At 38.9% G+C, this 16,965-nt stretch overlaps 1 protein-coding gene across 1 annotated transcript in view; it reads right to left on the minus strand.

Annotated features, from left to right (window-relative positions):
- Nucleotides 1-15,724, minus strand: part of ptchd4 (patched domain containing 4) — a 60,790-nt gene extending 45,066 nt beyond the window's left edge. The window contains exon 1 of the mRNA XM_003459600.5: nucleotides 14,680-15,724. Coding sequence (XP_003459648.2) covers nucleotides 14,680-15,279 — 600 coding nt within the window. The 5' untranslated portion in view covers nucleotides 15,280-15,724. The remainder of the gene's footprint in view (nucleotides 1-14,679) is intronic.
- Between the last annotated feature and the right edge of the window lie 1,241 nt (nucleotides 15,725-16,965).

Raw genomic sequence — 16,965 nt, forward strand, 5'->3', positions numbered from 1 at the left:
GGAAAACAATATTTTTCAGCTTTATTCTGTCATAATATTGTCGGCTCAGAGTTACAAGATATTTACTTTAGTTATTATTAAACCAAAGTGTTACACACACTCATGTTATCCATCTAATTTTTGATTTAAAACATGCGACTAATATTGCACTACAATGGGACCTTATTTCAATGAAAATTCAAATTCAAATGAGGAAATCTGTCCTCATTGACACTAGAGGTTTGGGAAAGATGGATCGAAAATAGTCTTCATTTACTTGCACTTATAAAGGCTATAAACTTGAAGAGTCCATAAAATGTTCACAATTTTTTTCTCTATATCATCAGAAATATTGTTATTGCAGATTTTCTTGAAATATCTTCATCCAATTTTGAGACTATACCACCCACCCTGTTTCTGGATTTTGGTTTAATTTTTGTTAAACAACACAATAATTACATAGTAAAATATTTCATGTTATTCTTCAGCTGATGTTCTCTTTAAATTGTTTTAGAACCAGATAATTTCTCATTTTACCCTGATACAAAAAACCTTGGAATTAAAAGAGGGTGGGCTTTCTTTTTTATATGAGGATCCTGCATTGAAAGTATATATGACAGACATAAAAAATAAGTATAGTTTCTGTTGTTCATCATTTATTTCCCTTGCCTGGTTTAGATTTTTAGGTAATGTGTCCAAATATTTGTATTTATTGTGACTGTATGGTAAAGTAATTAAACTAATCATGCACAGATTATATTATGCTTATGCATAATATAATGTTAATAATAATATATATTATTAAGCTTATGCATCAAAAGTAATTATACAATTATTTTAAGCTGCAGCGCAAATATTTCATTGGTCTATTTAATCACTAAAACAAGACACGCACCAGTGAAACTGTGAAACTCCTGCCTGGTTGCTGCAACCAGAACAGTTTCAGGTTTAATTTGCAGCTTATTGTAGATGTCCTTTATCTTGTCACAAACACAATAATCCAGCACAATCAAATAGTCGCAATGTGGTGTTTCACAGTGGGGAGCTTGATATAAATCTGAGGCTTCAGATAAATGAATCCCTGCAATTGTTTGCTTCATTTTCAGTAAACAATTTACTTCAGTGTGAGGAGAAAGGAGTTATTCCACTCTGGGATTATGTGAGCAGCAGAATAAATTGATGGTGGTGGACACTGCACCTTGAAGTCACATGATTGAGCTCATCCATAACTCAAGAGTCAGGTTTTCTGTCAGAGTCTGAGACTTTTATGACTGTCTGCTTCAAATCAATCCATTTATAAGGGCGAGATCTGCATGTTATTTTTGAGCTTTATCATTCTTCGAAAACAATCCCAACTCAGTGCTTCAGATTTGTCATTTGACAGTGTACGAACGTGTTTATGTAACATAATCACTCGGTAATTGCTGAGGGAGCTCAGAAAGCTTTTGCTCCAATTTCACTTGTGTAATTTCGCAAAGCTCAAATGAATCTACCACACTGACTTCCTGGTTTCACTAAAGCATTTCAAATGAATCTCAATAGTCACAGCACACTTATGTATAAATATCTGCACTGAGCCAATCCATGCTCAGAGTGTGTGCAGCCTTAAACATGCGTGCCTTTGAAGCTTTGAAGAAAGTGAGTAATGAGACATAATCGGGGCAACAATTTCTGTACCTGCAGCTTTGTTCTCTATTCTTCTTTGCGTCAGTCCTTATAAGACAAAATATAGTTGCGTATGAAAGAGTGAGGCCAGGTGAGCACAGAGAGACAAAAAAGGAACTGTGTGTGATAAATGTGCTGAGTGATGTGTGAAAGAGGGAGGTGACACCTCACTGCTGCCTGAGGTGAGATGGAGGTGGTGATGGTGGAAGAGGTGGAGAAAGAGCTTTCCTGGTTCAACCACTACTTATAGAATTTGAGTTTTCTTTAAAAGGCCTAATTTTTCATTATGTTCAGTAAGTCAACATTAGGTTCAAACCAACACATTATTAAATAAGCAAAAGGTTACAAAAAATGGGGCAGAAGACCTACAGTAAAAATCAGGAGGGTTTGAATTTTCAAAACATATGCTACAACCATTATGCTAGCCCAGGTTTGTTATTAGCCACCTGTTACGTTGACATAGTTTTACATATATGATAAATACAGGCTAAAGGAGTTAGTAGAACTAAAGACTTGTTTTCTAAAAGACTCAGACAGATGAGATTACTGAAAACCATCTACCTTCAGTTGTTCTGCTTACATCAGCTTATAGTTTATGTCTCTCACAGCTTATGTGTTTGGTATTATGGTAGGGTAATCATTCACCACTCTCTCTCTTTTCCCTCTTGCTGGCAGCAGTGTATCTGAAGACTGGCACAGTGAGAGCTACACCTTGTCCTACACCACACACCTATTCTGACTTTGACACACAGTATGTGGTATTGAAGGTGAAGGTGGCTAGTACTCTGTTAGCTCCCCAGCAGCACAGTCTCTAACAACATTTCTTGTGAAAATCCAGCTTTGCATTATGTGCTGCTTTAAACGCAGACAGGTGCCAAGGGTGTCACTCCCACACCCCACTCACAAATTTTGTGATTGAGTGAATGTTTTAAATATTTGATTGCAGAATAAAATTCAGAATATTTGTTGGCAAACCTAACTGTAGCTGGTTTGCCACTGACCAGGTGGAATTTAAGATGGTAACCTAAATCAAATCCTACACCTAAGACAGGTAGTCATTATTGAATTTTAAGTGATTGGAGGTGCAAAAAGATGTCCAAGTCAAAATTACTGAGGAGTAGAAAGTAAAACCTGACTCAAACATGTTTTTAATCATAGTGAGGTTAACCTTCTGAGGTGAAACATAAGACTGGATTTAGACTTCTGTGGGAACCCTGAGTTCTAACTTACGATGTGAATGGAAATCCTTCTTAACCCTACACCACAACCTTCCACGCCATTCAAGTCATTGCAGACTGCATCAACCTGACGTGTAGTTCCATAAACAAACCAAACCATATTCCTGGACCCTAAACCTGTGTTTTGGAGGTCCTACGGTAATATTTCTTGTCATGTTTTGCTTTTGTCTGTTGAAAAGCTCATTTTGCTAGTTTGGGGTTTCTTTAACTTTGGTCTTTACTTTGTCTTTGTAATAAGAGTTAAAGAAACTTTTGCCATCTTAGCTAAGAACAGCTAAGATGGCAAAAGTCTTCATTTCTGTACAGAAGGTGACTGCTCAGATACCCTGGGAACACCCAACAGCTGAATGGGGTTGAGGTTGAAACACTTTCAACCCCATTAAGCTCAACCCCCACAACCACCAACTCAACCACCAACGGGGTTTCATAAATGATCCTGCAAATGAACACTTAAAACTCAGGGATGCCACAGTTATTCATAATAAAATTTGACAGTCATATAAATTACAAGAGTTTTCTGGTAGAAAACAGCAAAACAGGAGTGTTTGCAGACATGGTAAAAGGCTATCAGGGAAAGCAGACTGCTTATAATTATGTACAAAACTTTTCAGATTGCATCACTATACAATACTGAGCTTAATAATCTATCCCCAGCCTGTAATGTGCTAGTTCCTACATTAATATCAACTGTATAATGTAGCTATCACAAAAATGTTCATAGTTAAATGGTAAATGTCTAAGCTGAAAGGTTAACATTTATGATATTTTTTATTACTTAAATGTTGCTCAAACTTAGGTTAGTATAGTTTCTAAAACAAAAGTAGAACTAGAGGTTAAGTCAAATTAAAATAAAATTTTTGAAACTAACTGAAACAATTTTGTGGACTTCTAAAACTAACCAAAATAAAATACAGAGGAAGTATCCCTAGTTTTAGTTTTAGTATCTGTTAGCTATGTAAAAATAAATATTACAACTTGTCTATTAGTGAGTCACTGATAGACTTCTTTGAGTCTGAATGCTTGTAAGACTGTCTGTCCACTGTTTTCAAAAAGTTGTGTTTTTATTGTAACAAATGCACTAATTTTCCTAAATCTTGCCTGTCAAAAATAAATAAATAAATAAAACTTATACTGAAAAAAACTTTAACTAAATTAAAACTAAACATTTTCAAATGATAAAAAAATAATAATCTGAAATAAAAAATCTACTGTGGAAACTAAACTGAATTAAAAACAGAATGTCAAAACAAATTAAAAGCTAATTAGAAAATAAAATATTATTATAACTCTGGTTGAAATGGGAGCTTTACTGACCTTCATATGATACCGTCATCATAATAATCATTATGAATATTATGAACATTAACTACTTCAGTGAGAGGAGGAGCTGTGTTTCCATCTGTCCATAGTAGTGCTGTGTTAAGTTGTGTATGAGCTCAAAGAGGCAAAGACAGACTTGTCTGTAACTATATTCTTTTTAAATGAGTACCTAATTCAATATTATTTATTATTTTAATCTTAATTAATAGCTTAGTATCAATTTTGTAGGCAACCCTATACTGATATTTGTATATGTAATGTAGTGGTTTATACATTCAGTCCTGAAGCACAAATCCCTTTGGGGCTGCATCAGAAAGAGCATTAAAAAATTAAATTAAATTACATTAAAAACAGCAAAAATTGCAGTTATTCTTTGTTCAAAGACTGACAGAAATCATAATTTCTTATTGTTTATACAGTCTTTTGCTTCTAGGTTACTAAAAAGTTACTATGGAGTCAACACATTTGATGTCTCAGATTAATTTGTAGCCTTTTGATCATTTTCTCATGTTCTTTCTCTCTGTGAGGTTTGGTTAGGGTGCACAGAAAGAGGGCGACTAGTGCAGCTGCTGTGACATCCCCACAGTGGGCAGTCATGGTCAAAAGTTTAGAGGCGGCTCAATGTTTGTTTTTCAAGAAATTTCACCACTTCAGTTTTTATTTATACTATTTTTTACATGTTCCTATGATATAATGAAAAATCATAAGGATTTCATAAGTTAGTTATTTGTTATTTGCCATTTTTCACATAATTTTAAAAAGGTATACAATAGAATTCCATAATTTTGGGATAAATGCAGTCTATACAGTATATCCTGTATTACATTCACTTTTTTGTAACAGGAAGAAGTCAGTATTTACTCAAGCACCAGAAGCTAATATTAATTTTATAAAATATATTCTTCATTTTATACATAAGCTGTTATAACAACAGATTGCATTATTGAAAAGGCCCATTAAAGATAATATAGAAAAAGTACTTTCGTAGCATCAGAACAGAGATTTTAAAACTACATTTTTGATATTAACACAACTCACAAAAATGCATTATTGATAGCCTGTACTCCACACACACTGACATTTTTTTTCTTTTCTATTATTTATTTATTTTGATAATGAATTTAGGGAAATATTTTATGGAAATTGACAGTTTTCATAATTAAATACCACAGTCATTTTTCAAGCACAAAATGCTGATTTATTGAGGCAGTGATTTTATTGTGTGCATAATTCAAAAACACTAACCATGTAAACCCTTGAGCAAAAGATAATTTCTCCAAGCTTCTTATCCAATAAACAAGTGTTAACCTATAACAACTAACGAGCTGGAGAGCAGCAGTTAATATCTGTACGAACTTAGACAAAATTGAGTTTTAGGTAAACTCAAGTATTTGGGCAATGGTGTATTGCTTAGGGGTTAAATAGAAAAGTGTTTGAAAAATGTATGTCACTGGAACTAATACTTATAATACTTCTCAAACTTTTTTTTTCTGTACCAGAGGAACATAGGAAGCATATATGCCAAGGCTACAGTATGCTGACAGGTGTTCTAGTTTAGCCTAAAAAAGAAGAAGGATGCCCACAAGCACAACAAACATGGAAGATGGCATCTAGTGTGGCTGCTCTGAAGCAGATTAACAATTCCAACAAACTAAAGTACCAGGAATCAGTTCTCTCCAAAAACTCGTTCTCGATTCCCATCCCTAGCTGCTTCCTAACCTTCCCAACATCTTAATCTGTCCTGTCAACAAAATAGAATTTTAACATTTTAAATAAGTAGAAAGTTATGTACAAGTTTCTAATAAAGCAGTTTATGTTTAAGTACATGGGAAAATCATTTTGTTTTTATATCAGAATAAGTACTGAGAGTGTAATTCTACTGACATTATTATAGACGACTTGAGTATCATGAACATTTCTCCTGTTGTTTCGGTAGCTACATTTCTACATTTTTTCCATAATCTTTTGTGTATTTTTATTTGGAGAATTAAAATGTAGCAGACAAATTAAAATAGCAACATTTATTTTAAGCTTTTTCTCCCGGGAATAAAACTCAGGTTATTTCTGTATACAAGTATGCACAGAAATAAACCCTGGTTGTAACATCAAAGAGTAGGATAAGGCATTAGAAGTCAGAAAAATGAATTAGCCTAGACAGCTCGCCACACTGGCAAACAGCAAGGAGGAGGATTAAGGAACACAGAGAGTGCAGAGTGACACAGTGCAGGGAGAGCTTGTGGGGAAGGAGGTCATAAACCTTCAAGACTGAAATATTGTAGTTCGATATTGTAGTTTGAGAGATGTTAGTGATGTGAGGAAGAATGAAAATAGATTAAATTCATTATATTATTTTCAAGAAAACTTGTAAACTTGTATGCAATTTGTATATTCTTTTCACCTAAAGACAAGACTGAAGACAAGGCTGGATGATGGCATGGTGAATTTTCAAGATGAGAAAATTTGATAATTGACACTGAATTTGGAATTGTTTTGTTGTTCTATCAAAAGTCAAACAGTTAGATTGAAGACACTCTCTAAAGAAAGTATTTTATGATACTGAAGAAAGCTGAAATCTTTCAAATGCTGTATGTAATCCATTACTCTGGCGACATACACTTTTTTTTCTGGAAGTACCTCCTATGATCTCAACATCCTCTGATTCTCCTTCAGTTGTACCAGCAGTACTTTCTAGAGTTGGCACAAAGTGAAAAAATTCAGCACAGTGTCAGTTCAGGAGGGCATGAAGTAAAGTTTAACCACAATCCCGGCAGATCATCTTATCTCAGTGCACAGCCCACATAGTAGAGTAAGCCAACATTCTGCAGATCCAATTGGCCATATAGAGCACACTATCTATTTGAGCTGTTTTAACTTGCTCACAGTTGTTGTGTAGTTGTTGTTCTGCAAACTGCTTTGCAACTCATCTCAGTTCGTAAAATTTCTTCCCTCCAAGATATTCCGCAATCAGTGGTTGTAAGTGGTGTTAAGGCAAAGTAGAAATATTTAGGAGCCACAATAATTCCACCAAAGTCAAAGGCAAAGTCAAACTAAACTTTATTGTCATCTCTGCTATATCCAGAGCAGCATACAGAGAGATGAGACGACGAGGCTCCAGTTACATCAGTGCAAAAAAAAAAGCTAATAAATAGATATAAAAAGGAGAGGAAAATAAACATACACTTAAGTCTCAGGGGATCAAGAGAAGTTACAATTAGAATTTACAATTTACAGTTTGGAGTGGTTTAAAGTGACCAGTGTAGCAGCTTATAAAATGGAGTAAAAAACTTGTCCATTGAGCAGCATATCTTACAGAGGCAGTGGTGTGTAAAGTGAAAAAGAGTCGGTTAACAGTTTGTGTGGGTGTGTGTGGTTGGGGGGGAGTGGGAGGTCTGGTAGTGAGTTCAGGAGTCTGATGGCTTGTGGGAGAAAGCTATTCCGCAGTCTGGAGGATTGGGCCCCAATGCTGCAATAGCGTCTGCTGGATGGAAGGAGAGAAAAGGGCCCATGTGAGGGGTGTGAGGGGTCAAGCATGATGCCAGAGGCCTTATTGATGCAGCGGTTGTGGTAGATAGCAAAGGGAGAGATTTTCCGATGATCTTGGCAGCTACTTTAACAATTTGTTGTAGTTTGCTGAGATCGCCAACATTGCAGTTGCCGAACCACATGGAGATGCAGCTGGTCAGAACGCGCTCTGTGGTGCCCCTGTAGAATGTGGTGAGGATGGGAGGAGGGAGGTTGGCCCGCTTCAGGCGGTGGAGGTGCTGCTGGGCCTTTTTGGTGATGGTGGTGGTGTTAGTGGTCCAGGTGAGGTCGTCTGAGATATGAACTCCCAAGAACTTGATGCTGTTAATGGTCTCTACCATGGAACCGGGGATGCTGAGTGGTGGTGTGTGGGTGGAGCGAGTCTTCCGGAAGTCGACGATCATCTCCTTGGTTTTCTCCACATTCAGTGACACATTGTTCTCGCTGCACCTGGACACCAACTGCTGAACCTCATCTCTGTACGCTGACTTGTCATTGGTGCTGATGAGTCCAACCTCGGTTGTGTCGTCAGCGAACTTGATGATGTGGTTAGAGCTGTGTAGGGCAGTGCAATTGTGTGTCAGGAGGGTAAAAAAAAGTGGGCTGAGAACACAGCCCTGAGGAGCTCCTGTGCTTAGCCTGATGGTGCTGGAGATGTTGTCGCCGATTCGGAAGGACTGAGGCCTCTCTGACAGGAAATCAAGTATCCAGTTGCAAACAGACGTGCTCAGTCCCAACTTGCTGAGTTTGTCAAACAGTTATTGGGGTACTGAGGATTTCTTTGGCACCGGGATGATGGTGGTGGACTTGAAGCACGCTGGGACGATCATCTGGCTCAGTGAAGAGTTGAAGATGTCTGTGAAGACATCAGCCAGCTGATCAGCGCAGTCTCGCAGCACTCGACCTGGGATGTTGTCTGGTCCAGCAGCTTTCCGGGGGTTGACCTTGGTGAAAGTTCTCCTCACGTCGGCTGCAGGCAGAGAGATGGTCTGGTCGGTGGTGGGGGGCATGGCTTTCTTCACTTGAGTGTTGTTCCGTGCATCAAACCGTGTGTAGAACTTGTTCAGCTCCCCAGGAAGTGTGGTATCTCCATCACAGCACAACACTCCAACACACCAAACAGTAGGGTGGCAGAGTGCTGAGAGTGGTAGTGTCTAAAAGTCGCCAGTGCTCAGTTCAGTTATTAACAGTTCCAAACCTCCTCTGTCATTAACATCAGCACAAAAACTGTGTGCCAGGAGTTTCACAGCATGGGACTTTTATGGCTGAGGATCTCCTTGAGGTGTAATGTGTAGGTGCCCAAGTACTTTTGTCCATATAAGGTATAAACTTGCAGCTATAGGAATGTACAAAAAATATTAAATTCCTGTTTTACTGAAGATGTACCCCCAAAATTTCATTAATTTAACACGTTCACATGTTTATACTAAGTGCCACAGCACGATGGCAAGGTAGGAAATGGCACTGAAAAAAAAAATGTATGTAATAAAGAATGTAATAAACTATCTCATTCTGAAGTGGCAAATGACAGTGAAATGACTCATTCTAATTTAGTGGCTCTTCAGTACTACCATTTATTTTCTTTTACCATTACATTGATAATTTACATAAAGCAGTAGCTGTCATTCAGAAAACAGCCTCAAAACATCTTTTTCTCTATTTACTTTTGTGCAACAGCAGATTCCTGTGGCTGTAGGAACTATAATAGGAACAAAGATGAAGGCCAGCAAAGGGAAAAGCATGGGGTAGAGGGATTGAACGTCCAAAAATCAGCCTCCAGGGCTAAAAAATGAAGCCAATGCAGTTCCTAAAGTGTCCACTTGAGTCTAACTCAAAAAGAAAGTCAACCCCATAGACTGCCAAATTTTAAGTTTACGGGGACTGGAAAACTTTAGAGCAGAAAACAAACAGCCTGATACTAAAATTTGTTAAAGCTTCTTTTTCTCTTCCATTTTTTTAGACTTAAAACAACTTTGTAATCGTATTAAGGCTTGAAGAATTATGGATTATTAGAGACATGGTCACATTGAATCTGTGGTGGATGCTGAAACATCTGGCTGCAGCGGTTTGCTAATGTGTCACCCCTGCTAATTGAAGTGAACTTGACTTTTTGACTGCGTGCCTCTTGTTGGTTCCTTTTGAACCATTTTGGATGCAGTTATCTGAAGAATTGCTTCATGTATTATTATTTGTTGTAACAGCCTGTCAAAGAAGTCTGTGTTTCAGTTTTGGTGAATGAAATTCCAACTATTTTATTTGTATATGACAAAACAATAGCTAGCAGGCATCAGTGTCTGCGTGAGGTTTATGGTGACATATTGCTAATATGACTTGTCGTGTTATGTGATAATTTAGCATTTTGCCTATGTCAATCTATAACACAAATTCTAATACAGCAAAGCAATGAGATCAAATTGTGATGATCTTCAATGCCAAAAAGATCGGCAAGTACATGGTTTTCCATCTTCTAAAAGAGTGCTTTATCATTCTTTTCGAGAAATGACATGAAACTGAATAAAACGGCTCAATGAAGAGAAAACACAAATTCTAAAACCACGATGGGCTACAACTTGACATCCAAAAGAAGAATACACTATCTATCTAACTGAATATTAGGAGCCAAACAGTCTGTAGCAGCACGATGGATGGCCTCATCACTGTGCTCAGACACTGACGCTGCTCAGATGGCTCTGCTGTGGCAGCTCTCAGAGGAAGTTACAACTCACCATCCTGGAATTCAGGCATGAGATACTCTGAATTTGTGTTCGTGTCAGTCTGAGCCCACTGTACATGTGCTGCAGATAGAGAAAGTTTACGGTGGCCTGTACATTACAATGGAATTAACTAATATCCATTTTATACACCACTAGAGTGACTATTTCTGTGTTCTGTCACAGCCAATAAAGAATGCAAAAAAGATGTATATTGTTCAAAAACCATATATGTTATGTAGTTACCACAATAGAGTGTATATGAAAGATGGACACAGCTTCCAGGTGGTGCAAAGCCAAAGCCAATGTGAAAGTGACCTAAATCTGAACTCCTTCTAATGCTGGTAGGGGTTAACGGCAGTGTTGGGCAAGTTACTTTGAAAAAGTAATTAATTATAGTTACTACTTACTTCTTTAAAAAAGTAACTGAGTTAGTAACTAAGTTACAAGATTCTAAAAGTAATTAATTACTTGAAAAGTAACTATTGCGTTACTTTTAAAAAAATGTTTAACCCTCTGGGGTCCAGGGTATAATTGGCCATTTTTCACAACTTTTGATTTTACCTCTACATTTCACCTTTAAAAACAATTTACTTTGCCTTGTTTGGTATCATCCTTTTCAGCACAACCTCCCTTATCTGAATTTAAAGTTATGTTTTCATTTTGACATACTGTATTAACACAATCTGATCTAAAATCAGACAAAAACATAAAATCTGAGTAGAAAAAGTGATATTTTTTACTGTAACAGCCACAAACATGTTTATTGAATCATATTTCATAACTTTAAATGCAAATATAAATTGTCAATTTTGAACTCATATGCACAAGTTTTGCAAGTTTCTCTTTTTCTGCTGTCTTTCTTTCTCTCTCTCTCTCCCTCTCGCCATCACTCCTAAAACTTCCCCCTCTTCCTAAACAACCAAATGTCATGTTGCCATATCATTTTTTGATTGGTCAACATGGTGCATTTTTTCACCAACACGAAAGGGCTGGGTTTTTTGGGTTTTTTTTTTTATTTTTTTGGTCATAAGCAGAGAGTGCTTGCTAGCGCTGTCCTCAGACATTAAACGTGGTGAAACTATTCAGGAAAAAACACGCGTATATATTGTTTATCAATGACTCTGGTTTTACATGGCCTATCAACACAATTTAAAAACTGGTATATATTACCTTGTTGCTTTGTCATCTTGAAGTGGTCATGTGATTGGTTTACCGCGACTACTTTATTCTTCCTCAGTCAAACAGCAGCACTCATGCAATTGTTTTGCCCCTTAGCTCCAGGTGTTGTGCCAAAAAGTGATCATCTGCCAGAAAGTGATTGCCGTCCGCGGGAGCGTGCACAGCTGCTTAAAGCTGTAGCGCCCAGATTACTTATGTAGACAGCTACTTCCGTGCAACTGATACAAGATGCAGTAAACTGAACACAGCTTCAACCGTCTGTTTGTTGAAAAATAGTAACGCGACCGCACCGCATTTTCTTTGATAGTAACGGTAACGGCGTTGTAACGATAGAAATAGTAATTAGTTAGATTACTCGTTACTGAAAGAGTAACACCGTTACGCTGTTACTTATAATGCCGTTATTCCCATCACTGGTTAATGGTAGTTGAAAAAGACCTGTGGTTCTATGGGAAAGTGATCCTCAAATTCTTTGCTCTCCTACCTCTGTAAATACGCTTCTGGTTAGATTTCAGGCCTAGTCACTTTTTCAAGCCACGCTGAACACAATAGGAAGTACATTTTGTAAATTATGGATAATATTAGTGTCCAGGAGGACAATAAAGCAGCATATGCTTTACCTACTGTAAGCAGCCAACTTTGGAGCTGACACGAAACACAAAACTCTAGTTCTTCTACTAGCTACTTGGCTGGCTCCAACAGCAAGTCAATCCTCATAGACTCTGGTATATACTCGTAGCACTTCAAGTTAGTTAGTCAAAGCAGTCTATGTCCACTGCGCAAAGTGATGTTGGAGTGACATCTTTTAGAAATTGTTTTTGGATGTAGAATTTTAGTCCACTGAAGGGATTGTTTACGAATGTTATGTTGCCGTCTGTCGGACCTCCGTGTTACGGGCTACTTATAGTCCAAATGTGGCCATTGTGGATGTCTTATTAATATCAAACTTACACTCATTTTAGACATCATTTTTATACTGCTTCTATAGTATCTGGAGTCTAATGTTTCCAGAGGGTGGAGGGCATGTTTTCTGTACAGAGATCAGCGGACATCTCCAAGATGGTGCAGGCTTTTGAGCTTAAACAAAAGTGACCAGCTGCACGGTGGATTTCAAACACAAATGTCCCGAGCTTCTCACAGGAAAGTCTGCAAAATGTGCTCATTGAAAAATGCCGTCGAGCAAATAGTCCAGTTCATACATACACACTTGCATAAACTTCTCCTACTTTCCATCGCAACTTCCGTCAGTCCTGCTACCTATCCTATCACAACCACATTCACTTCCTCTTACAGGATACTTGTGAAAATTAACCATACATAACACTAATACCCTTTTAAACTTATTAAACACATTGTACTTCTTTTAAAAGACATTATATTTTTTTAAAAATAGTTTAACCATTGCTATTTTCACATTTTAACAATGTTTTTAATATTTTGACACATTTTAATGAATGACAGATTTAACCTGGTTACAAACAATTAAATTGTTTAATAGAAGCAGATAAACCAGTTAAAAAAACAGGAATATGTAAAATAACAAAAAAAAGGTACTGAATAAATCAATAGACTAACACATAATAAATTGTGTTTGTTTATAAATAACTTGTATTCATGTGTATCATGTTGATAACACAATGGTGATATTTGTAAATAAAAAAATATTACATTTACTAACAATGTAAATTTCCTGCACCTGCCATAGACATCCCCATGACCTCCAAAAAATTACCCAGTTGTAAAGTTCAAATGCTGAACGTCATATTCATGTCCAAGATAGGCCATGGTTGGACCTCTAAATTGTGAACCTAGTTTGGACGCCATATAGATGTCCAGATTTGGTCATGGACCAACAGAGGCAATATAGATATGACCTGCACATCTATTCGAAGTCCAATATTTAGGGAGAATGCTTCACCTGAGTTAGACCTCTCCACCATGTTTGTGCTGTTATAGAGATTTTTATTGGAAATACGGGACAAATACTCAAAGCCAAAGTCTTCAGTTATAATGAGTGAAATTTCAGAATTAGTCTATTATTTAGTGTTAATTAGCATTTTCTATGTCTGTGCATCGCAGTAGTTATGTTTATTGATATGGCTTGCTAACAAAGCTAGCATTAGCTGATTAGCATGGTTGTGGCCATAATACTAATGCTGACTTGTCATTACCAGTTTCAAAACACTAAGATGTCACCAATGTTGACAACCAAAATGCTCAACTTTAATGTTTACAAGTCATTTGCTAACTAATGGATGATGTCAAGGTGATCTGTCCATCTTTTATATCCAGTCTATACTTTGAACCCACAATGCACTCCACTGCCTGCCTTGTGGAGTGACATTACTGCAAAGTGTGCTAATCTCTATCAACAACAAATGAAAATGAATATTCCATATTGAAAATCATGCAACAGTGCAGCAGATTTGCCCCTCATATATATGTGAGCCTTCTGAGCTCCAATATACCTTTATGTCTACATATTGCATCTAGAATTCTTTTTTATGTTGTGTTGGGTGACCTGTAACAAATACAGCTGCAGATCCAGCACAGAGGACGATACAGGCAACCAAGATGGGATACCTGTAAGGCCATTAGCTACTGTGGCCAATGATTTTGCAGCCAGGAGGGAGACACTGCATCAAAAAAAAAAAGTCATAGGATATCCCTGTGTGTGTGTGTGTGTGTGTGTGTGTGTGTGTGTGCGCGCGCGCGTTTGGGATGTGAGTGAAGGTGGAGGAGCAGATCAGGGCAAGCAGCATGCAGCCAATCAATTCACCTGCACCAAAAAGGGAGGGTGAAAACTAAAAAGCCGACTGTGTGTGTGTTACGGAGAGGCTTCCCCTTCACTGGTTGATATATGCTGCACCGTGCAGCCCCACATCACAGCCTGGTATACAAGTGTTTTCTGTTCATTCAGAAATTATGGCAAGCTCCGAGGGCCAGCCTCAGAGCTTCACATGCTGACTGCTGGTGCTGCTGCTCTGATGGAGGAGGGTTTGGGGAGCGTGTATGCGCAGGGCCTGGCTGAGAGGGAGAAAGAGAGGAAAAAAAACCCTCACCTTTAATGTTGTGTTCGGATAACTAATGGGCACCTTGTGGAAAGTGCTGTTGGAAAGCACAGCCTGCCTGATGTCTTCGAAGATGGTGATGATATCATCCAGGAGGCAGCGCTTGTCCCTGTGGCTCAAGACGCAGAGGTGCGCGAACGTGAAATTGAATCCCTTGTAATTGACGCGCAAATCCAACACCTGCTTGTGGACCTGCAGGACCTGATCGGCCAGCTCCAGGATGTTCCCCCCGGACTTGGCGAGCAGGATCAGCCTGCCGTATCTGCCCGGGGTGTGCAAATCCGAGTACAGCTTGTGCTTTGACTGGTCGATTGGAAACAAGCTGTTAGCGAGACTCCGCTCGATCTTGGCGAGGCTGTGAGTCGGGGCGACCAGTACCTCCAGGTCCGTCTCTGGCTTGAATCGGCTCAGCACTGTAGATCCGAAAATGATGGTGAGCACCGCGGGGACGGTGAGGAAGAAAACGGGATGTCTGCTAACGAATAAGCCCAGCCAGTAGAATGAAGCCTTGAGCCCTCTGTGTATCACTTGCCGCAGCATCCTCCACAAAATCCAGCTTGCAGATGCCCCGTCTCCTCCGATGAAGCACATGTGACATCAGACTCCGTTCCCCGGCTTAGTACAATTCGTAAGAGAATTACACCAGGCTACAACACCATGCACACACTCTTACACGCACACACACACACGCTTACACACTCACACACACATTCGCACACCTGGAAAAACAGCACTGCAGCAATTCGCGGCAAGGCGGGCTGACACGCACACACACACACACACACACACACACACACACGCACGCACGCACGCACGCACGCATACTCAGTCAGAAAATCATCGTGCGTGAGCCAAGCGAGACGAGTCCACGATGTCTGATCTCAAGCCATTCCGCCTGCGTGTGATGGAGGGAATGCTGCGAGTCTCCTGCTCTGCACCGGCTGCAGTAGCAGCGACGAGCCGCGGCAGTGGGATGTGCATGTGTGTGAGTATGTGTGTGTATGCCTTATGTCTGCCTCTACAGCTCTCACACCAGCGGTGGCGCCTGATTTATGTACTTAACTGTAACCATGTGGCGGGGTTGGAGAGGAAGGATTGATGTGGAGGGAGGGAGGAGAGGGGTGACCCGTGGTTATTTTTGGGAACCGCGGAGGCAACATGATAGTTGTAAAATGCTCCTGCAGGTGGCTGAATGACCAGCAGCACTTGGAGAAATGAGTCAGTGTTAGCTTCATGAATGGGGAAAACCCAACTTGTGCAGTGCTTCACGGTGAGTGGTTTGTGCAGGCCAGGCATGGTGGTGTAATCATTCAGCACAGACCTCCCTGATGTTTTTTTTTAAAGCATGTCTTTGTAAGTTGTCCAGTTATTCACATTCATATTGCCAACCTCCTCGACAATTTAAATGGACATTTGAGAAATGCATAAAGATATTTCTTGATAATATGTATTTGGATGGACACTAACACGGACTGGAGTTCTCAGAAATGACCTTGATTCAACCTTTTCTTAGAATTGGTATAGACATACTGAAAGGGAGCAAAGGTCCAACAAGACCAAATGGCAGGTTGTCTTGGTAAATGAATTGGTTCTTATGTAGGGCTTTTCTACTCCACTGAAGGACTCTTTAAACAACATGCCTCATTCACAAAAGCACTTTTTTCTATGCCTAAGTGCTTTATATTTAACATTCACACACAGTTACAATCTATGGTTTAGTATCTTGCCCAAGGATGCTATAGAATGTATCCCGGAGCAACAGCCAGGAATTAAACCACCAACCTTCCAACCAGCCAATGACCTGCGCTAGTTCCTGTCATCTCAGATCTTAGGGCGACATTTATCTCTCAAGGACTCAATATTCCAGATGCTGGTGCATCAAGACATCTGTGCCAAAGGAAACCTTGTGTATAATCATGAGACGCAGGTGGCATGGCATTTTTTTTTTTTTTTTTTTTTTTGGCGCAGGATTAGAACTCGTCGCAGCAAATTTCAATGGATACACCTGCTCTTCAGTGGTGCAATCCCAATCTCCAAACTCACAGAATGTGAGGTTCATTCCTGCCAAATGTATGAGGCCTGTCATACTCTCAAGTCTTCAAGTACACATGGGCATATACTGCAGACCTTCCCTTGGGACTTGTCCAGAGAACTTAGTGACTTTAGTTATTTTTCAATATATCCTGCCCCCCACAAAATGTACACAAACCAAAAGGATTATATAGTTTACCAGCACCAACTGACACTTAGACTACAAAAATGGGAAAATTAATATGA

This window comes from Oreochromis niloticus, linkage group LG15, assembly GCF_001858045.2.
Source record: "Oreochromis niloticus isolate F11D_XX linkage group LG15, O_niloticus_UMD_NMBU, whole genome shotgun sequence".
Taxonomy (NCBI): Eukaryota; Metazoa; Chordata; class Actinopteri; order Cichliformes; family Cichlidae; genus Oreochromis; species Oreochromis niloticus.